Genomic DNA, 16,701 nt, shown 5'->3' on the forward strand with positions numbered 1-16,701 from the left:
TGCAGCTAATATGCCTCTCTGTTCTGTTTCAATAGCTGTAAGTACTTTGACTGAGTCAACTTTGAAGACTGTCCCTCAAGTGGTAAACGTGCAGGAACTGAAGAATAACCCTTCACCCGCCTCCGCGGCGATGGGGTATGTGACACCTTTGCCCTGCGTCAGCCAGGGAATTATTCTGTCCTAGCGAGGGACTGCCTGCAGGGAGCAGCATGGCTGCTGGGGGGGGGGGGGGCGCATTTGCCCTGTGGAGCCTCAGGTTGTAAGAGGTGGACAGCTACTCTTGGGTACGCAATTGGGTTTTCCGTAGATTGTCCTCATCAAGTTGCCAGTGACAGCTGCCTCATAAGCCTGTAAAGTCTGTGCTGGTGACACACCCAGTGTCCTGCTTGCCATGTGTAAGTCTGCGTGTGGTACACAGTGTGGCTGTTAAGTCAGGTGGAGGGCTTGATTTTTTTTAATACTCGTGGGGTTCCAGGCTGATGCTTCAGTTCAAACCTGGCTCGATTCTGAAAACTCGGTGGTGACCTTGAGACCAGTCCCCTCCTTGTGTCCTCCCTCCAGGCACTGATGCTCTTTCAAGTTTCTTTTGCCTTTTGTATGGAAAAAAAACAGTGTTTTAGAAGACAGCGGCTCTGCCTGGAGACGTGCCGCTTCCCTGCTGTATTGAGGGCTGCCTCGTGGCTGCGGGAGCTTGCTTCCCTTTAGTCCGCGTCTCTGCTCTGAAGTCCAGGCCCCGGCTCCCGCCCCCGCCTGCCCGCCCCGTTGCTCTGTGTGCTCCGTAGCTGCGATCTCTGCGCTCCAGCCTGCCTCCCCCATGGCGCAGGAAAGAGTCGAGGAGCATTTCCTCAGGTTGAATGTGGGATCGTGATGACCAGTGTCATTCAAGGAATCAGTGACTGGGGCCCGTGATTAGTCCAGCATCAGGAAGAGCAGCCACAGAACCTGTTTCTTCCACACCGTGCCCGCTCCCTCCCCCACCCCGGTCTGCTCCCTGGTCTGTTTTGGCTTTACCAAGTGTCCCTGCCTTCCTTGTCACTGGCTTTCTTTTTTCCACATTGGTCCATTTATCAACACTTCCTGTCCCAGGAATTTCTTCGTTATCTCGGGGCCGTACCAACAGCCAAAAACAAGCCTGCCCACATCCTGTCTTGTAGTGGCCTTGAAGCTTTCGTATGCTGCCTAGACCAAGGTGGCATTTGTGGTGGTTGCAGACTTGTCAAGGGAAAAACTGTGTATTGAGTTTGAAACCATAGCCAGATTCCTCACGTAGAGAAGGCAAAGAAAAGCCACTGAGCCCGACCGGGCGTGGCTCAGCGGTTGAGCATCGACCTAGGATCCAGGCGATCAGGGTTCGATTCCCGGTCAGGGCACATGCCCGGGTTGTGGGCTCGATCAATGACTCTCTTGTCGTTGATGTTTCTATCTCTCTCTCTCCCTCTCCCTTCCTCTCTCTGAAACCAATAAAGATATATTAAAAAAAAAAAAAGAAAAGCCACCGAAAGGCAGAATGGTGGGTGTATAAGGAAAGCCAGCTTAGTGGTGGCGTTTCTGAGACATTGTGGCCACTCGCGGTGGAGAAGAGGTAAATACATCTCAGTGATTCTACTCCACCTTTCCCCAGGCTGTTTCCTGCCAGTGGGTCATCTGAGCTGATCCGAGAGAAGGGCTTTGTTTTATTAAAGGAGCAATTCTGAGTTTGCCCTTTTTCTGACCTAAGAAAAGTAGACACAAAAGTTAAAAAGGAATCTTGAAAATTGACACAAAAGTTAAAAAGGAATCTTGAAAATCGACACAAACGTTAAAAAGGAATCTTAAAGAAACTCCCTTCCTTTCCCCACAGAATTGGACTCTTGTAGTTATTTAACTCAGCGTGGTGCCTGGAGTGTAGCTCCTTTTTAATAACTATGTCAGATTACAGGTAAACTCTGAGCATAGCGTGTAGATGGGAATTGGTATTTGCCACTTCCCGCAACAGGAAAGCTTCAGAGGGAAAGGCATTTGTTACCAGTTTCCGTGAAGCAGTAGTGACCTGAGTGTGTGCTGAGGATTTAGTTTTGCACTTAACTTTTCCTGAGTAGTGTCTTATAGAAGGTTTACTGTAAGACGAGCTAACCTGTTTCTGCCATTAGTATGTCTTATGTCTCTTGGCTTCATCTGCTATATATTCACTTTCCTGTGTTAAGGGAAAGGGTTTCCCCAGAGCAAACCTGTGGCTGTCGGACTGCTGTGCAGAGCTCAGTCACCTGGTTCAGCAACGTCTCCTGGGGCACCTGCTGTGAGCACGATGCCGCCCTGGGTGTTAGGGGCACGGTTATGAGTAAGTCACACCAGCCGCTGCTTCCATGGCACATGTTTCAACGAGAAGACAGCCACTAAACTACCAGTTATACAGAGTTACTAAACGGCAGAGTACTAAGCTCAGTTAGGGGGAGCGGCCAGCTGCGAAGAAAGCACATAACACGTGGTCTGGTGGAGCCGGGCTGACAGGTTGGCAGGGAAACGGCGTTTTAGCTGGAAGTGAGGCATTGCCCAGAAGCTTCCAGGCAAAGTGCAGAGACGAGCTCTGGACAGAGGGTCCGGAGTGTGTGGCAGCCAGGCCTGGGCGAGGCCAGAACGCACTGGAGACAAAGTTGGAAGAAGGCCAGTGGGGCTAGAGGCCTGGCAGGAGCTGGGGGGGGGCGGGGGGGGGAAAGAAAGGGGCTGGATGAGGTGGATTTGGGGTTTGTTGGTTGTTGTTACTAAAACACACTGGACACGTCATTCCTTTCCGGAGTCTTGTTCATTTACTCATTTTTCCAACAAATGCTTAACAAGCATCTTCTCAGCGCCACATACTCATTGTTCGAGGACTGGGGATAAAGCAGTTAACAGAACAGACCAGAAAACCAACCCTGCCCTGGTAAGGGAGAGGCAGATGTGAGTGAGATAAACCAGTAAAACATATAGTGGGCCTGGCCAGTGTGGCTCCATGGTTAGGGCATCGGCCTCGCACAAGGGTCTCGGGTTCGATTCCCAGTCAAGGACATGTCCCTGGGTTGCAGGTTCAGTTCCCAGCCCTGATCGGTGTGTAGGGGGGAGGCACATCGATGTGTCTCTCTCACATCGGTGTCTATCTGTCTCTCTACCACCACCTTCCTCCTTTCTACTCTCTAAAAACCAATGGAAAAAAATATGCTTGGGTAAGGATTGACAACAACAAAAAATTTAATAAAAATAGAAGCTATATAGTGTTTTAGATGGTGATGGGTCTGATGGAGAAAAGAAAAGTAGGAAAGGGGTCTAGGGACTGTTGTTGGGATGGGTTGCGGCTATAAATAGGGAGCCAAGGTTCCAGGGTCTCAGGAGTACCAGACCATGTTTGTTTCACTATCAGGCTGGGTTTTTCTGTCTTACGTAATATCCTGCCTGTCGGTGGCTTTTGACACTTGACATTTAGGTAAAGACCAAAAGGCTAGCAGGTCTCATGAATATCCTAAGGAAACAAGCTCCAGGCTCAGGGCCTGTAGTGGGAACGTGTCTGGCAGGTTCAGGAAAGAGCCAGGTGCCCACTGTGGCTGGAGGGAGGAAAGAGCACTGACGGTGAGGCCGGGTAAGGGCGGGCGGTGGGGCTCACCTCGGCCCAGCGAGCAGGCCTGCTCAGGGCCCGGCTGACTGACTGTTGGATGTTTTTTGAGCAGTTGAGTAATCTGATTAGTTTATTGGTTTGTTTGTTTTTAGCTTGAACAGTGTTTTAACATTAAGTACATGTGGTGGCCTGTAACCCTCACGACTATTTCCAGAATGTTGTCATTATCCCGACCAGAACTGTGTCCCCACTAAACAGTCACTGTCCACTCCCCCTCCCCCCAGCCCCTGGTAACATCAGTCTACTTTCTGTCTCTAATAATTTGCCTATTGCAAGAACCTCATATAAGTGAAGTTGTACAGTTATTTGTCCTTTTGTGTCTGGCTCATTTCACTTGGACTTTCAAAATTCCTTCATGTTGTAGCATATTCAGAGTTCCATTCCATTGTATGCGCGTCCCCCCCTTACCTGTCTGTGGGCACGGTGGCTCCCCTCTGGCTGTTGTGAGTAGTATGGTGCAGTGAACATTGCCGTGCAAGTGTCCGTTTGAACCCTGCTTTTAGTTATTTTGGGTAATGTTTCAGGAATGGAACTGCTAGATTATGCAGTATTTCTGTTTAGCTTTTTGAGCTAAACATAGTTCTGACTGTTTCACAAACTGGCTGCACCGTTTTACCTCCCCAACAACAACGGGGAAGGTTCCAGTTTCTCCGCACCCTCACCAGCATTTGTCACTGTCCCTCGTTTTGATGATTAGCCATCCAGGTGGATGTTAAATGGTTTCCCTGTGGGCTTTATTGTTATTTATTTATTATTTTTAATCCTCACTCAAGGGTGTGTTTGTATTGATTTTAGAGAGAGAGGAAGGGAGACAAAGAGAAACATCGCTCGGTTACCTACTGTGCGGGAGTAGAAGCGCAGCCTTTTGCTGTGTGTGCAGGAGGACACTGCCCAGACAGCACCGCCCGGGCTCTCCGTGGCCTCGACGTGCGTTTCCCTAACACGTGACGGTTTCGGGCATCTGAGTGTGCTCACTGGCCATTGGTGTCTTCTTTGGTAGAATGCCTAGTTAGATCCTTTTCCCATTTTTTTATTTTATTAATCCTCACTTGAGGATATGTCTTTATTGATTTGAGACAGACATCGATTGGTTGCCTCCAGTATGTGCCCCAACTGGAGACTGAACCTGCAGCCTGGGTGTGTGCCCTGACCAGGAATCAAACCTGCCTCCTTTCGGCGTATGGGACAGTGCTCCAACCAGTTGAGCCACCCGGCCAAAGAGTTTGCCCATTTTTTTATTGGGTTGTTTTTCTAAATTGTTAAGGTGTAAGAGTCCTCGTATAGTCTAGATTCAAGTCCCTTATCGGGTATATGGTTTGCAAGTATGTTCTCCCATTCTTTGCGGGGGGGCGGGTACTTGCTTGATGGTGTCCTTTGAAACATGAATTTTTAATTTTGATGAAATTTAGTTTGCTTTTGTTTTTTGCTTGTGGTTTAGGTATCACATTTAAGAGACAGTTGCCTAAACCAAAGTTAAAAAGATTTACACTTATGTTTTCTTCTAAGTTTTATAGTTTTAGCTCTGACATTTAGGTCTTTGATCCTTTGAGTTAATTTTTATAACTAGCATGTTACTCTTTTCTGTTTGCTCCTGGATCATGGTGGATCCGACTTGGTTCATTAGCTGGTTACCCTGAACAGCATTTCTCTGCAGGGCTGTCACGTGGCCCAGTGTGTGGGTACCGTGGGTCCTAATTTTGAATGTTTGGGGACTTAGGATCCCCAAGAGGTTTATAGCATTAGCACAAGTAAATAGGACAGTAATGATAGTCTGTTTCACGCCTGATTTAATATAATATACCATCATGTCAGAACTAAATTTTGAGTGGGAAAAAAGGTTCCAAAATTGGATTAACTTGCTGCTTTTGTTTTTTCTTTCTAGTTTCTGTTTTTGCTTTTCTTTGAGTTAGCATGGAAGATTTTCATTTCCCTTGGGATTCTCATGAGCTCAAACCATCTCTGCCCAAGTCAGCTGTGTCTACTCTGGGATCCCTCAGTCCCAGCGATCTCACCCACACATTCCTTCTCTCTGCTGGAGATTCAGCAGAGGTGAGGCGAGTGATGTACCTGTGTACCTCTTGTAGAGTATCTCAGGGGAGCAGGGATGTGTTTCTTCAGAGAGACACCATATATAGCTTTTGTCTTCAGCAGAAAAATACAGGGGTTTTTGTTTCATTGAAAATAACTCCATTATTTCTTCTCTCTCAGTCCAGTAGTTTGTTTAGGAAGCTTCCTGTGTTATCCCAACAGAGAATCTGGAGATGCTTATAAGACTGGTGTTCATTTTTTTCTGTGGGTCAACCCTACAACCTTGGCCAATCTGCTCGACACTCTAACCAACTGAGCTGCCCAGTCAGGGCTTCCAAGTTAATTTTTTGATGGAAAGATATTGATCCTCCTAACTTTAGGGAGGGTTCTGAAAAACAACACCAGATCCTATAGCTACTACTGCTGTACGTACCAAAGTAGGTCAAGACTGAGAACTCATAAATTAATTGAAAAAATTGCTCCCAAGAGCCACCAGTAGAGTTTCCATCTGTGATTGCATTCAACTGGTGGGGGTTTTTCTCACATGTTAACTCTTAAATGATTATTGAAATCACAGTTTCCTGCATATCCTGTTGAGGGTTAATGAAAGATGGTGAGAGCTCTTCTATAAATAGTGGGCGGGCTTCTCTTTCTGTAGTGAAGGTGCGGGTTGGGCCTGGAGCAGTGGTGGTGCAAATCTCATGTGCCGACCTGGTGAGCACTGGGCTCCTGGGGTGGTTCCAGAGAAGCTGAGCTCTCTTCTTGGGTAACCCCTTTGAGCCACATGTGGCGGCAGATCCTGTGCATCTCATAGATCCCAAGCACGTGTTCTCAGGCTTGGAAGCAGAATTGGGAATTCCCCATGTGGTCTGGAACTGGGTGTAGGGTCTCAGTGGGGAGGGCTTACTCTCCAGGTAGGAAAAGAGCTGCTCTGACTAGTTAGAACTTTTTTTAGAATTGCAGGAAGAAAATAAGTGTTAAGGTTACTGCTTTGACTTATGTTAAAGACCGAAATTTCACTTAAAGAACTTATTCTTCAATCTGGGAAATGTCCAGTGACTTTGGTGAGCATCCAGACATCCGTATGCTGCCCCAAGTTGATGTTATGAATTGGCCCGAAGGTTGGCAGAAGGATGGATGTGCCTTTCTCCTGAGGGTTTGCTTTATGTCTTTCAGTTCCCCCGCGTCGCACTCTGCAGCCAGAACACCTCCCCCGGTGCTGACCCCCATGGCTGCCAGTAACCAGGCCAAGCAGGTAATTACTGTTTTCTCTGTGTTGAGAGTCACGCAGTGTAACTGAGGCGATACTGTCTGGAGTCCTCACTTTGTTTTAAATGAGCTGTAAGTCTGGCAGAGACCTGTGATCCTTGCCCCACAGTTTATGCCAGTCTTGATGTAGCAGGCTGGTCAGGACCTGGCGTTCTCTCCTAGGCCGCTTGGCTGGAGGTGGAGACAAGTTGAACAGTTTCTAGTAATTGTGGGCCACAGTCCAGTATTTTACATTTATGGGGTATACGGATTTGCAGTTACTTTCATTTGACGTTACCTTAGCTAACCCACGCAGCAGCCACATGCAGTGACAGGACAGGTGTACAGATAGGTTCCACTCATGGAGAAGCCGAGGCTCATGTGACCGAGGGAGGCGCCCACGGTTAGCGAATGGTGGCCCAGAGCTGGGCCCCACGCCTTCGAGCTTCTTCCTGCTGTCGCTTTTCTCATTGTACCTTTCAGTGCCCATGCCTGGCAGAGAGGTCCTCTCGCTCTCTCCTGCAGCCTGTTTCAGAGCTTGCCTATTCAGTGATGTTTGTTATGTCTGCTTCCAGGTTTTTGCCTGATAAACGCTGTCTCCTGCAAAAGTAGGCTATGTTGTCCACAGTTAAATAAAAGAAGCTGGCTGGAAGGGAGCTCAGGCTGTCGCTGTGCCTGTCCCTGAGAAGCCTGGTTTCTCTGCCACTCATCCTCCCTGAGAAAAGCGATGCTAGGTTGTGCTTGAGATTGAGCACCAGGACCTGCCTATTGTGTGTCCTCAAGCATGGCTCTCTGGTCCTTCTTTGCTGTGACTTACAATGGCATTCAAGCATTTAGCATTTGGTCCTTCTGGAAGTTTCCGTGTCCACCTTGGAGGACACAGGGTAAGGCACCAGTCGTAATGAACAGGACTAAAGAAGCATTGGCTGGAAGTGGAGACAAGTCGAACAGTTTCACTTTTTCATTTTACTGTAAACTTATTGAGAATCAGAACCCATTCCACTCATTTACTGTTCCATTCATTCATCTACCAAATATGGCAAGCATTTAAAAATACATGCTTAACTTGAAACTTTTAAAAAAATATTAAACTAAATAAATATGTTTATGTTTGTTTGTTATAAGCTATGTTATCATTTTACATGTTCCTTTATTCCAGAGGACAGTTAGTGGTTTCACACACACGTCCTGCTTGTGTTCTCTCATAGGGATCGCTCATAAATTCCCTAAAGCTGTCTGGGCCCACATCAGCCTCCGGCCAATCGTCATCTGGTGATAAAGCTTCAGGTCAGTTTGCATCTTTGTTTTGGTGGAAATAAAGGTGAAAGAACTGCTCCAGCATAGAGTCATGTTCTAGATCACAGTCAGTCGACACAGGAAGCCAAGTAGAGAGAGATTCCAAATGCTCTGGTTGGTGAAGATTCGCCAGGAAATTAGCCTTCAGCAGCTCTGCCGGCTTCTGCAATTGGAGGGCAGTAGGCGAACCTTCCTTTAAATGTTTCCCTAAAAGGAGCAGTCGTGTGTCTTCACCTGCCTTGCGGAGGATCAGGTCAGAGAGGAGTGGATCAGAAGGAACATTGGGCTCTGTTCCTTCTACTAAAAGGAATAAAAACTCTCTTGGATCACAGTGACAATTCAAAACCAGTTAATACAGAAAGCAACATGTCTTACAGTGTGAGATTTGAGGTAGATGTAATGCCAGTGTTAAAGATTTGTTGACTTCACATACTTTCAGCACTCACTCCAGCATGATTATTTACTAAAGTCGGTTTTACCACAGGCCTTTGACCAGGCATCCACGTTGCCCAAGGGAGCCTGAAGCAGGAGAATGCTTTTACTTACAGCCAGATTTCACTGTGCGGTCTTCCTCAGCAGCCCCTTTGGTTGGCTTCTGCCTCCCACTTTCTGCGGCAGTGATCTTGTGCCGCCTGCAGTCCTGTGTTCTCACCAGACTTTGGACTCCGGCCTTGATTGTGACCCATGTTTTCATGGGTCTTCAGGCTGATTCTGTTAGAGATGCTGCACTGCACACGGTAGCAACCTGCTCTCCACAGTCTCCTTGGTCATACACTCACCTGACTTCTCTGTAGTCAGAGCTTTCTGTTGGGTATTGGGTTTATCTTCACTAAATAGTCATTGGACTCAGAAGAAAAACCATTCTTGTGTTAGCCAGAGTTGTATTCTGGAATGCAGGTTAATGCTGACCACAGATGTTATAGTGTGTGTCCCCCAGGAGAGGGAGGTGTGTAGCACTTCCTGTTAGAGGAACATTTTAGTGGAATTGTCCAAGACTTAAATCATGTAGGGTTCAGATTAAGAAACCTGTTTCCATTTCTGGCTGATATTTTAGAAAAAAGTTTGAAAGATCATATCCTAACTTCTTTCAGAAGCGTCACTGTAGCTCCTTTTACTACTCAGGTGCAGAGTGAAGGAAACTAAGGGACCTTGCAAGCTTCGGCGCATCTCACATACTTAGCATGATGTGCAGAGAAGCGTTTGAGATGGATCGCCTTGTGGCACCTGAAATATTCTTTCCTCATTAGGTGTTCACTTCTGTGTCCACTGGCTGGCTAATCAAAAGAAAAGGACTCTCGGGGGAGTAGGAAAGTTTTCCTGAGAAATACTATTTAATAATTTGCCAAAATTTTCTTTAAAAAAAGAAAAAGGCTATCTGAAACCTCTATAGACTAGTTCTCTTATTAATAATGGGAATACCTTCGTTGTTTTTCTGCTTATAAAAGCATTACAGGCCTACAAGAGAGCCTGTGGTGTAGAGATGGATAGTGTGGCAAGTGGAAGCTGTCCGGTAAGGTCCACGTTCCAGAGATGATAACCCTCAGCGATCTGATGTGTCTCTCTCGGGTTACTTCTTTGTTGGCTTTTTAAACAAAAGTAGTCCTATCCCATCTGTATGATCTGTGGCCGTTCCTCCCCCCCTTGCAGTAAATACCCTGCCCCTTTGCAGAGCTGCTGCAGCTCCCCTCCCGGAACGTTTCGCCAGCTCCTCCCCGAGCCAGAGCTGCTGAGTGGCTCGCGATTGTAAGCAGGGCTGCAGAGTCCTTGTCCACACCGCGCTTACAATAGTTTAAAAATAACTTCCTAATGTTTACCCCATACTCACTTAAGAAGAAGGTAGTCGTTTTTTTGTGGTTTGGTTTGGGCTTTTCTAAATGTAGTTTTCTCATTCCATACCCCCTTTAAAACCAGAGTAACTGGGGAAAGACAGGATAATACCGCGACTGTTGACAAGCAGTTGCCGAGATCCACTGTGGGGAGGATGACAGGCTGCCCTTGTAACTTCCCGCACTTCTATCACAGCCATTGTGTGTAACCGCCGTAATTTAAAGAAGGGGAGCTATAATTTGTTAAATAAAAAAATACTCCTATGGAAAATACAGAAATGGAGAGAGAAAACAAATCACCGTGAAGTCACTACTTGGAGATATGTAGTTACTATAACCCATTTCCTTTGGACTTTTTCCCTTCTGTATATATTACTTTTCAATAATTATAAAGCTACTTTTAAAGCTTTAAATTTTAACTGCAGTAGAATTATTTTGATCTCTTTCCCGGAAAGGAGATTTTGGTGGTCTTGGTTTGGAATTGACATTGACAGAGCTGAAGGGCAGCAGGGACCGTGCGTGTGACCTAGGCGCATGCGCACCACGCAGCCGCCGCCGCAGGAATACTGATTGGAACTGTGTTTAACTGGCTTGTGATGTTCTTATTTTTCCCCTAATTTCAGGGCCGGGGGCAACCAAGACAGAAACTGCTGTGACTTCCACCCCACCTGCTGCTGGGCAGTTCAGCAAGCCTTTCTCGTTTTCTTCATCAGGGTCAGTAATAAACTTAAAATTTGTGGCAGATCACTTAAAATCTTAATCAGTGCGATGCTTATAAAATGTGCACAAGCCCAGACTTACCACTACACAAATTATCTGATGCAAGTGGCAGTAGCTTGCTGTCCTGATGCAAATCTTATTTCCCCTTTTCAATTCGATACGTGTTAGTACATATTACTTGTTTTGTTTTTTAGGATGAGCCTCATTTTCTTTGGGTAGTGGGTCTGTGTCAAATTCTGTTGCTGGTCCCAGTCTATCATGCTGAGCTCTCTTCATGCTGGCACCATCTGAGGACTAGCTGTGACCTTTGGATTGGCTTTAGTGCACGGAGGGGTCAACATGCTAAATTTCTGAGAGGAGGCAGTGACTTAGCCTCAGGGAGAGAGGGCTCACATTGAATCCTCTGAAAGCTGCCCAGGTGCCCTCTCCCTCCGGAGGTGGAGTTAGACTCTGGCTGAGATAGACCCACGGTGAAGGTGGTACATTCAGCTCCTTAGAGAAGCCTCTTCAGTCCTTCCGGCAGTGCTTTTGTAACTGGATCATACTGGCCGCACTCTTCTCTGATGTTAATGTACTTGAGCATTTCCCAGGCCTAACACGTTAAGAGAAAAGAGGGTGTTAGAACAGAATTTGGGTGGGGGAATTATATACTATGTTATTTTCTCTTTGCGGTGAATCATTATGTTTTATACTTTACAAAGATGGTTTGGAGCAAACTTTAAAGAGGAGGTCAGTGCCAGTATTAGTGCATCTTTTAAACGCTGATTAATCTTTACTCCTGGGAACTAATCTCCTTCCCATTTTAAAATAAGCTAAAAAGGTTTGGGTCAGCAGCTTACTACCTTTCTATTCTATAAAATTTCTTCACTAAGGTTGAGACAGAGAAAAAGCGGTTTTCTTAAATATAATAAAATGTTTAACACACCATTTGATGAAGGCCGTGATGGGTTAAAAAAAACCCTAAATTCTTACGTTGCTTATTGCATTTGATACGCTTGGTGCCGTATATTTTAAAACTAGACTGATGTGAATTTGCTGTTTGAGCTTTTATCACAATGAGTAGTCTGTTCTGGCTCCCTCCTGGGCTGTGGTGTCTGCACTCGCAGTGGAAAGAAAAGGCGCAGGAGAGAGGAGGTCGAAGGGGTCAGAAGAGGTTTTGACCCACATTCTCCCAGCCCAGACCCACGGCTGACAGTGGCTTCCATTTCAGGCTCCCCATCACCTCCCCGGGGGCGGGGGCTCCCCGCGGTGCTCTGTGACACTCGGGCAGGTTACAGGAGGTCCTCCCTCATCAGCCTGTCTCGCCTCCTCACTCGTGGGCCATGTGCTCTTACCACCATCCCCACGTGCCCGTCCCTGTGCGCTTCCCCTCCTCTGTCATCCTTGGACTTGGTCCCCACCCAGACCTCTGCCAGCTGCCCCTCCAGGGCCTTCTCTACTGCTGCTCCCCTCCTGCCTCCCCCACAGATGGCTCTCCCAGCTTAGGGACCTTGGGACAGCTTTACTGTTTCGCAGATGCGAGGGATAAACTCTGTTGTTTATCTACTCGCTTCCAAGTCCCTGGAGAGCAGACTGTGTGAGCGTATTGCAGAATGTAGCACCAGAGGGGAGTGTTGTGCCTCAGCTCCCTTCCTTTCTAACCTCTCCTCTCCACTCCCTAGGACTGGCTTTAATTTCGGGATAATCACACCAACGCCATCTTCTACTTTCACTGCCACACAAGGTACAGTCTCTGTTGCACAGCATGACCTTTGCGTCCCCCAGACACGTGCAGGGGTCTGTGCAGTGTGCAGATGTGTTGCTGCTGCCAAGTCTTGCTCTGCTCTCCACTGGAACAGGCCGGCCCGCAGCCAGCCCTATGCCGGGAATGTTCTCACAGAAAGCACACGCCAGGGGAAAGTAGGGAAGATGCCTTTTTACTTCTCTTTTGGGAAAATACATTATTTTCCTGTGTTCTAGATATGATGTATTTGTTGTGATTTAATGACCATAAAAAAGATAGCTGTGCTTTTCACCCCACTGAGGTGACACAGACCCCTAACGTTCCTGTGGGGAAGCGTTCACTGTCCTCCCCACAGAAGGCTGCTGGAACCAGCCACCTCTCACCGCATCAAGGGGGGAGACTGGCTTAGAAACGGGCAGTGGAGGTGTGACAGGTCATGTTCTGCTAAATCAACCCACCTCCTAATTTCTTTGTCTCACTAGGGGCAACACCCCCTGCTAAAGAGCCCAGCCAGCCTGACACATTCTCGTTCGGCGGGGCAGGCAAACCTTTACCTGAGACCATTCCTGAAAGCTTGGCTCCCTCAGCAGTGACAGCCGCATCTAGCTCCACTGGAGCCACCGGTGTCCCTCCAGGAGAGCCGGCCCTGTCGGGCAGCAGGCCTGCAGCACCTGCCGGAGTTGCGCTCTCCAGCCCCACCAGCAAGCTGGAGACTCCGCCAGCCAAGTCGGGGGAGCTCCTGTTTCCAAGTTCTTTGGCCGGCGAGACTCTAGGGAGTTTCTCAGGACTGCGGGTCGGCCAAACAGATGATGCCACAAAGGCCGCCAGTAAGGCTCCCCCCACTAGCCTGGGCAGTGCCCCGCCAGCCAGGACTTCCCTCGTCCCCACAGGGTTTAGCTTTGCTAGCCCTCCTGTGCTGGGGAAGCCTGTGGAGCCTCCTGCGACCTCCGCTGTGACCGCCACCACGGGTGTGCCAGCAGCCAGCACTAGCACCAGCGGTGCCTCGACTGGTGTCTTTGGCGGACTGCCCCTCACCAGCACAGGGTCCCCTGGGGTCATTGGCTTTGGTGGGCTATCTCTGAGTGGCAGCAAGACTAGTTTGTCATTTGGAAGTCAGCAGACGAACAGCACAGTGACCCCATCTGCCCCACCGGCAGCCACCACTGCCACTCCCCTTCCCACCTCGTTCCCCATGTTGTCGTTTGGTGGCCTCCTGAGCTCAACATCTGCTCCCACGCTCCCTGTGTCCTCTGCTAAAAGCACAGAGGAAGCAACGTCACCCTCTTTGCCTGAGAAGCCAGGCACCAGTGAAGTCTCAGCACCGGGAGCCTCACTTCTGGGGCCCCAGCAGTCAGCGCCGCTTCCCCAGGCTCCTCTGCAAACTTCTGACCCCGTTAAGAGAGAGCCTGCTCCTGCCCAGCCCACAGTCGGCAGCCCCGGTGCCGTGGTACCGAGTACCAGTCTCTTGGCACCTCCTGCAGAGGCCACGCCAGCAGCCACCGGGGTCCCTGACGTCAAGACAGAACCGGTACCTCCTGCTGCCTCCCTCTCAGGGCCCGGGCAGACTGCCGTCACGGCAGCCGCGGGTATAGGCCCTGTGGCTACAGAAACGCCAGGACCCCCCGCCACCGCCAGCACCAGTCCCAGTGCTGCTCCGAGCCCCGCTGCAGATGTGGTGGTGTTTGGGACTGTCACTTCCGGCTCCTCCGTCTTCACTCAGCCGCCCGCTGCCAGTTCTAGCTCAGCTTTCAGCCAGCTCACCAGCAGCACAGCCACCGCCCCCTCGGCCACCCCTGTGTTTGGGCAGGTGGCGGCCAGCACCGCTCCAAGCCTGTTCGGGCAGCAGACGGGCAGCACAGCAAGCACGGCAACCGCCACGCCACAGGCCAGCAGCGCGGGGTTCGGCAGTCCCGCCTTCGGCACCTCGGCCGCGGGGGTCTTCGGGCAGACGGCCTTCGGACAGGCCCCTGCCTTCGGGCAGTCGACAAGCAGCCCGGCGAGTGGCTTCTCCTTCAGCCAGCCTGGCTTCAGCTCTGGGTCCACCTTCGGCCAGTCCGTGTCCCCCCCTGCCACGTCCACCAGTGGGAATGTCTTTGGTACCTCCTCCAGCGCCAGTAGCTCCAGCTCTTTCTCGTTTGGTCAGTCTTCTGCTGGCACAGGCACGGGAGTGTTTGGCCAGAGCAACCCGCCTGCCTTTGGGCAGAGCCCTGGCTTTGGGCAGGGAAGCTCTGTGTTCGGTGGCACCTCGGCCGCCACCACAACAGCATCATCCTCTGGGTTCAGCTTTTGTCAAGCGTCAGGTAAGAATTTATGGAAGATTTTTACCTTGTTCCCCTCTGTGTTATTGTTGAAACATTTGCAACAAACCGGAATTACTTTTGTAATTAAGAGAAAAAAGGGAAAACGGACTCCACAAAGTTGAGAAGGGAACTGGCCTGGCTGGCGCCTCGGTGGTTAGAGCGTCCGTCTGCTTACGCACCAGAGGGTTGCGGGTTCAATTCCCAGTCAAGGGCACATACCTTGGTTGCAGGTTCCATCCCTGGCTCCTGTTACAACATGCAGCTCTGCCTGGTCTCCCCAGCCCTGCTCAGCCCAGCACCTCAGCCACATTGTGCTGGGTTAAGAAAAGATAAACTACCTGAAAGAATCTGGTCTTTGAGGTTAGAGCAAACCGGGGTGTAGAAATGTTCATAATATTCTGTCATTGGACAGACTTCTTGGCAGCTGATTCTAGAAAACAGCTGCTCTGAGAGGTACCACCCTGGTCCCTGTCCCCAGGGTGTGGTAGGAGCAGGATTCAGCCCTTGGGACTTTGGAATTTATACTCTTATAAAGTGTTAGCAATGCAAAAAGATCTTTATTTACTCATAATTTTCTCTGTTTCCTAGATAGGAAGACAGGTTTTATTCATGGGTTGATATATTGTTGGGTATCTTAGCATATCTGAAAGCCATTTAAAGAAACAAACCACTTTGATGTTGAAAAAGACTCTTCCAATTTAAACTTTTGTTTTTTTATTTTATAGGTTTTGGTTCCAGTAACACTGGTTCTTTGTTTGGCCAAGCAGCCAGTACTGGTGGGACACTCTTTGGCCAGGTAAATATGTGTGTTAATGTAAAATAATATATAAACAATACAAATCTGAAAGAAAAGATAACTGCACTGCCACCAAAATGGCTAGAATTGAAAGGCCTGACAGTGCCCAGCATTGGTGAGGACAGAGAATGCTGGGAACACCGCCTACTGGTAAGGGGGATTCCCCTTTGAAAACCATTTGGTAGTGTCACAGTTAGACACACAAAGTCCCTGTTGGTCCAGCAAATCCACTTCTAGATGTGGAACCAATAGGAACGAGTGCCTTTGTTCAGAGCACGTGGATTAGAATGTTCATGGTAGTATATTCATAAGAGCTAAACAGGAAACAACCCAGATGCTTCAAAGCTGGAGATGGGCGGGGCCCCTGTGGTGTCTTTAGACTGTGAGCTGGAGAGCAGTAAGCGTCCTGCTCCTGTGCGAAACGGTGGTGGGGCCCGCGGGCAGCGTCGGTGAAAGAAGCCAGGCACCGAGCACACGCTGTTGGTGTATGCCCAGAGGCACTGACGGCAGGGCCTCGGGCAGACGCTCACGCGCCAGTGTGCATGGCCGTGTGATTCACGGTGCCAAAGGTAGAGGCCGCCCAGGCGTCCATCGCAGGTGGCTGGATAGACAGAGTACGGCCTATATGCACACAGTGGAATTCAATCCAGCCTTCAGACGGGATGACGTTCCGGTTCACGTACATGTGGACAGACCTTAAATACGTGATCCTAATTAAAATAAGTCCCGTGTAAAAGAACATATGTTGTAGGATTCAACTCATAGGACATTTAGGCCAATTCAGAAACAGTCATTTAAAAGTGGCTGCGCAGGTGGAGACAGTGTTCTGAGCATAGAATTTTTGTTTGAGACAAAGAAAAGTTGTAGAAAGAGTGGTGGGGATTGCACAACCCTGAGTGTACGTAACGCCAGCGACCTGCACTCTTCACATGGTTTTACGTCACGTACATTTACCACGATAAAAAATAAACATGGAGATAAAAATTATTTTCAAAACAGAAAAAGAGTAGGTAAATTCATAAAGCCAAAAACTAGATTTGAGATGACCAGCGGCCATGGTGGGGGCAGAGGGAACGAGGGAGTTGTCGCTTATGGTTACAGGATTTTGGTCGTGGTGATGGTTGCAGAACATCGTGACT

At 48.8% G+C, this 16,701-nt stretch overlaps 1 protein-coding gene across 2 annotated transcripts in view; it reads left to right on the top strand.

The window, feature by feature from the left end:
* The window catches only part of NUP214 (nucleoporin 214), a 73,712-nt gene that overhangs the window by 38,507 nt on the left and 18,504 nt on the right, over positions 1-16,701 (top strand). For both annotated transcript variants that reach the window (XM_081150503.1, XM_081150504.1), the window contains exons 24-30: positions 36-135; positions 6,830-6,908; positions 8,110-8,188; positions 10,647-10,737; positions 12,405-12,466; positions 12,949-14,766; positions 15,492-15,562. In XM_081150503.1, the coding sequence (XP_081006629.1) occupies positions 36-135; positions 6,830-6,908; positions 8,110-8,188; positions 10,647-10,737; positions 12,405-12,466; positions 12,949-14,766; positions 15,492-15,562 (2,300 nt within the window). The remainder of the gene's footprint in view (positions 1-35; positions 136-6,829; positions 6,909-8,109; positions 8,189-10,646; positions 10,738-12,404; positions 12,467-12,948; positions 14,767-15,491; positions 15,563-16,701) is intronic.

Source organism: Miniopterus schreibersii, assembly GCF_964146895.1.
Source record: "Miniopterus schreibersii genome assembly, chromosome: 11".
Classification (NCBI taxonomy): domain Eukaryota; kingdom Metazoa; phylum Chordata; class Mammalia; order Chiroptera; family Miniopteridae; genus Miniopterus; species Miniopterus schreibersii.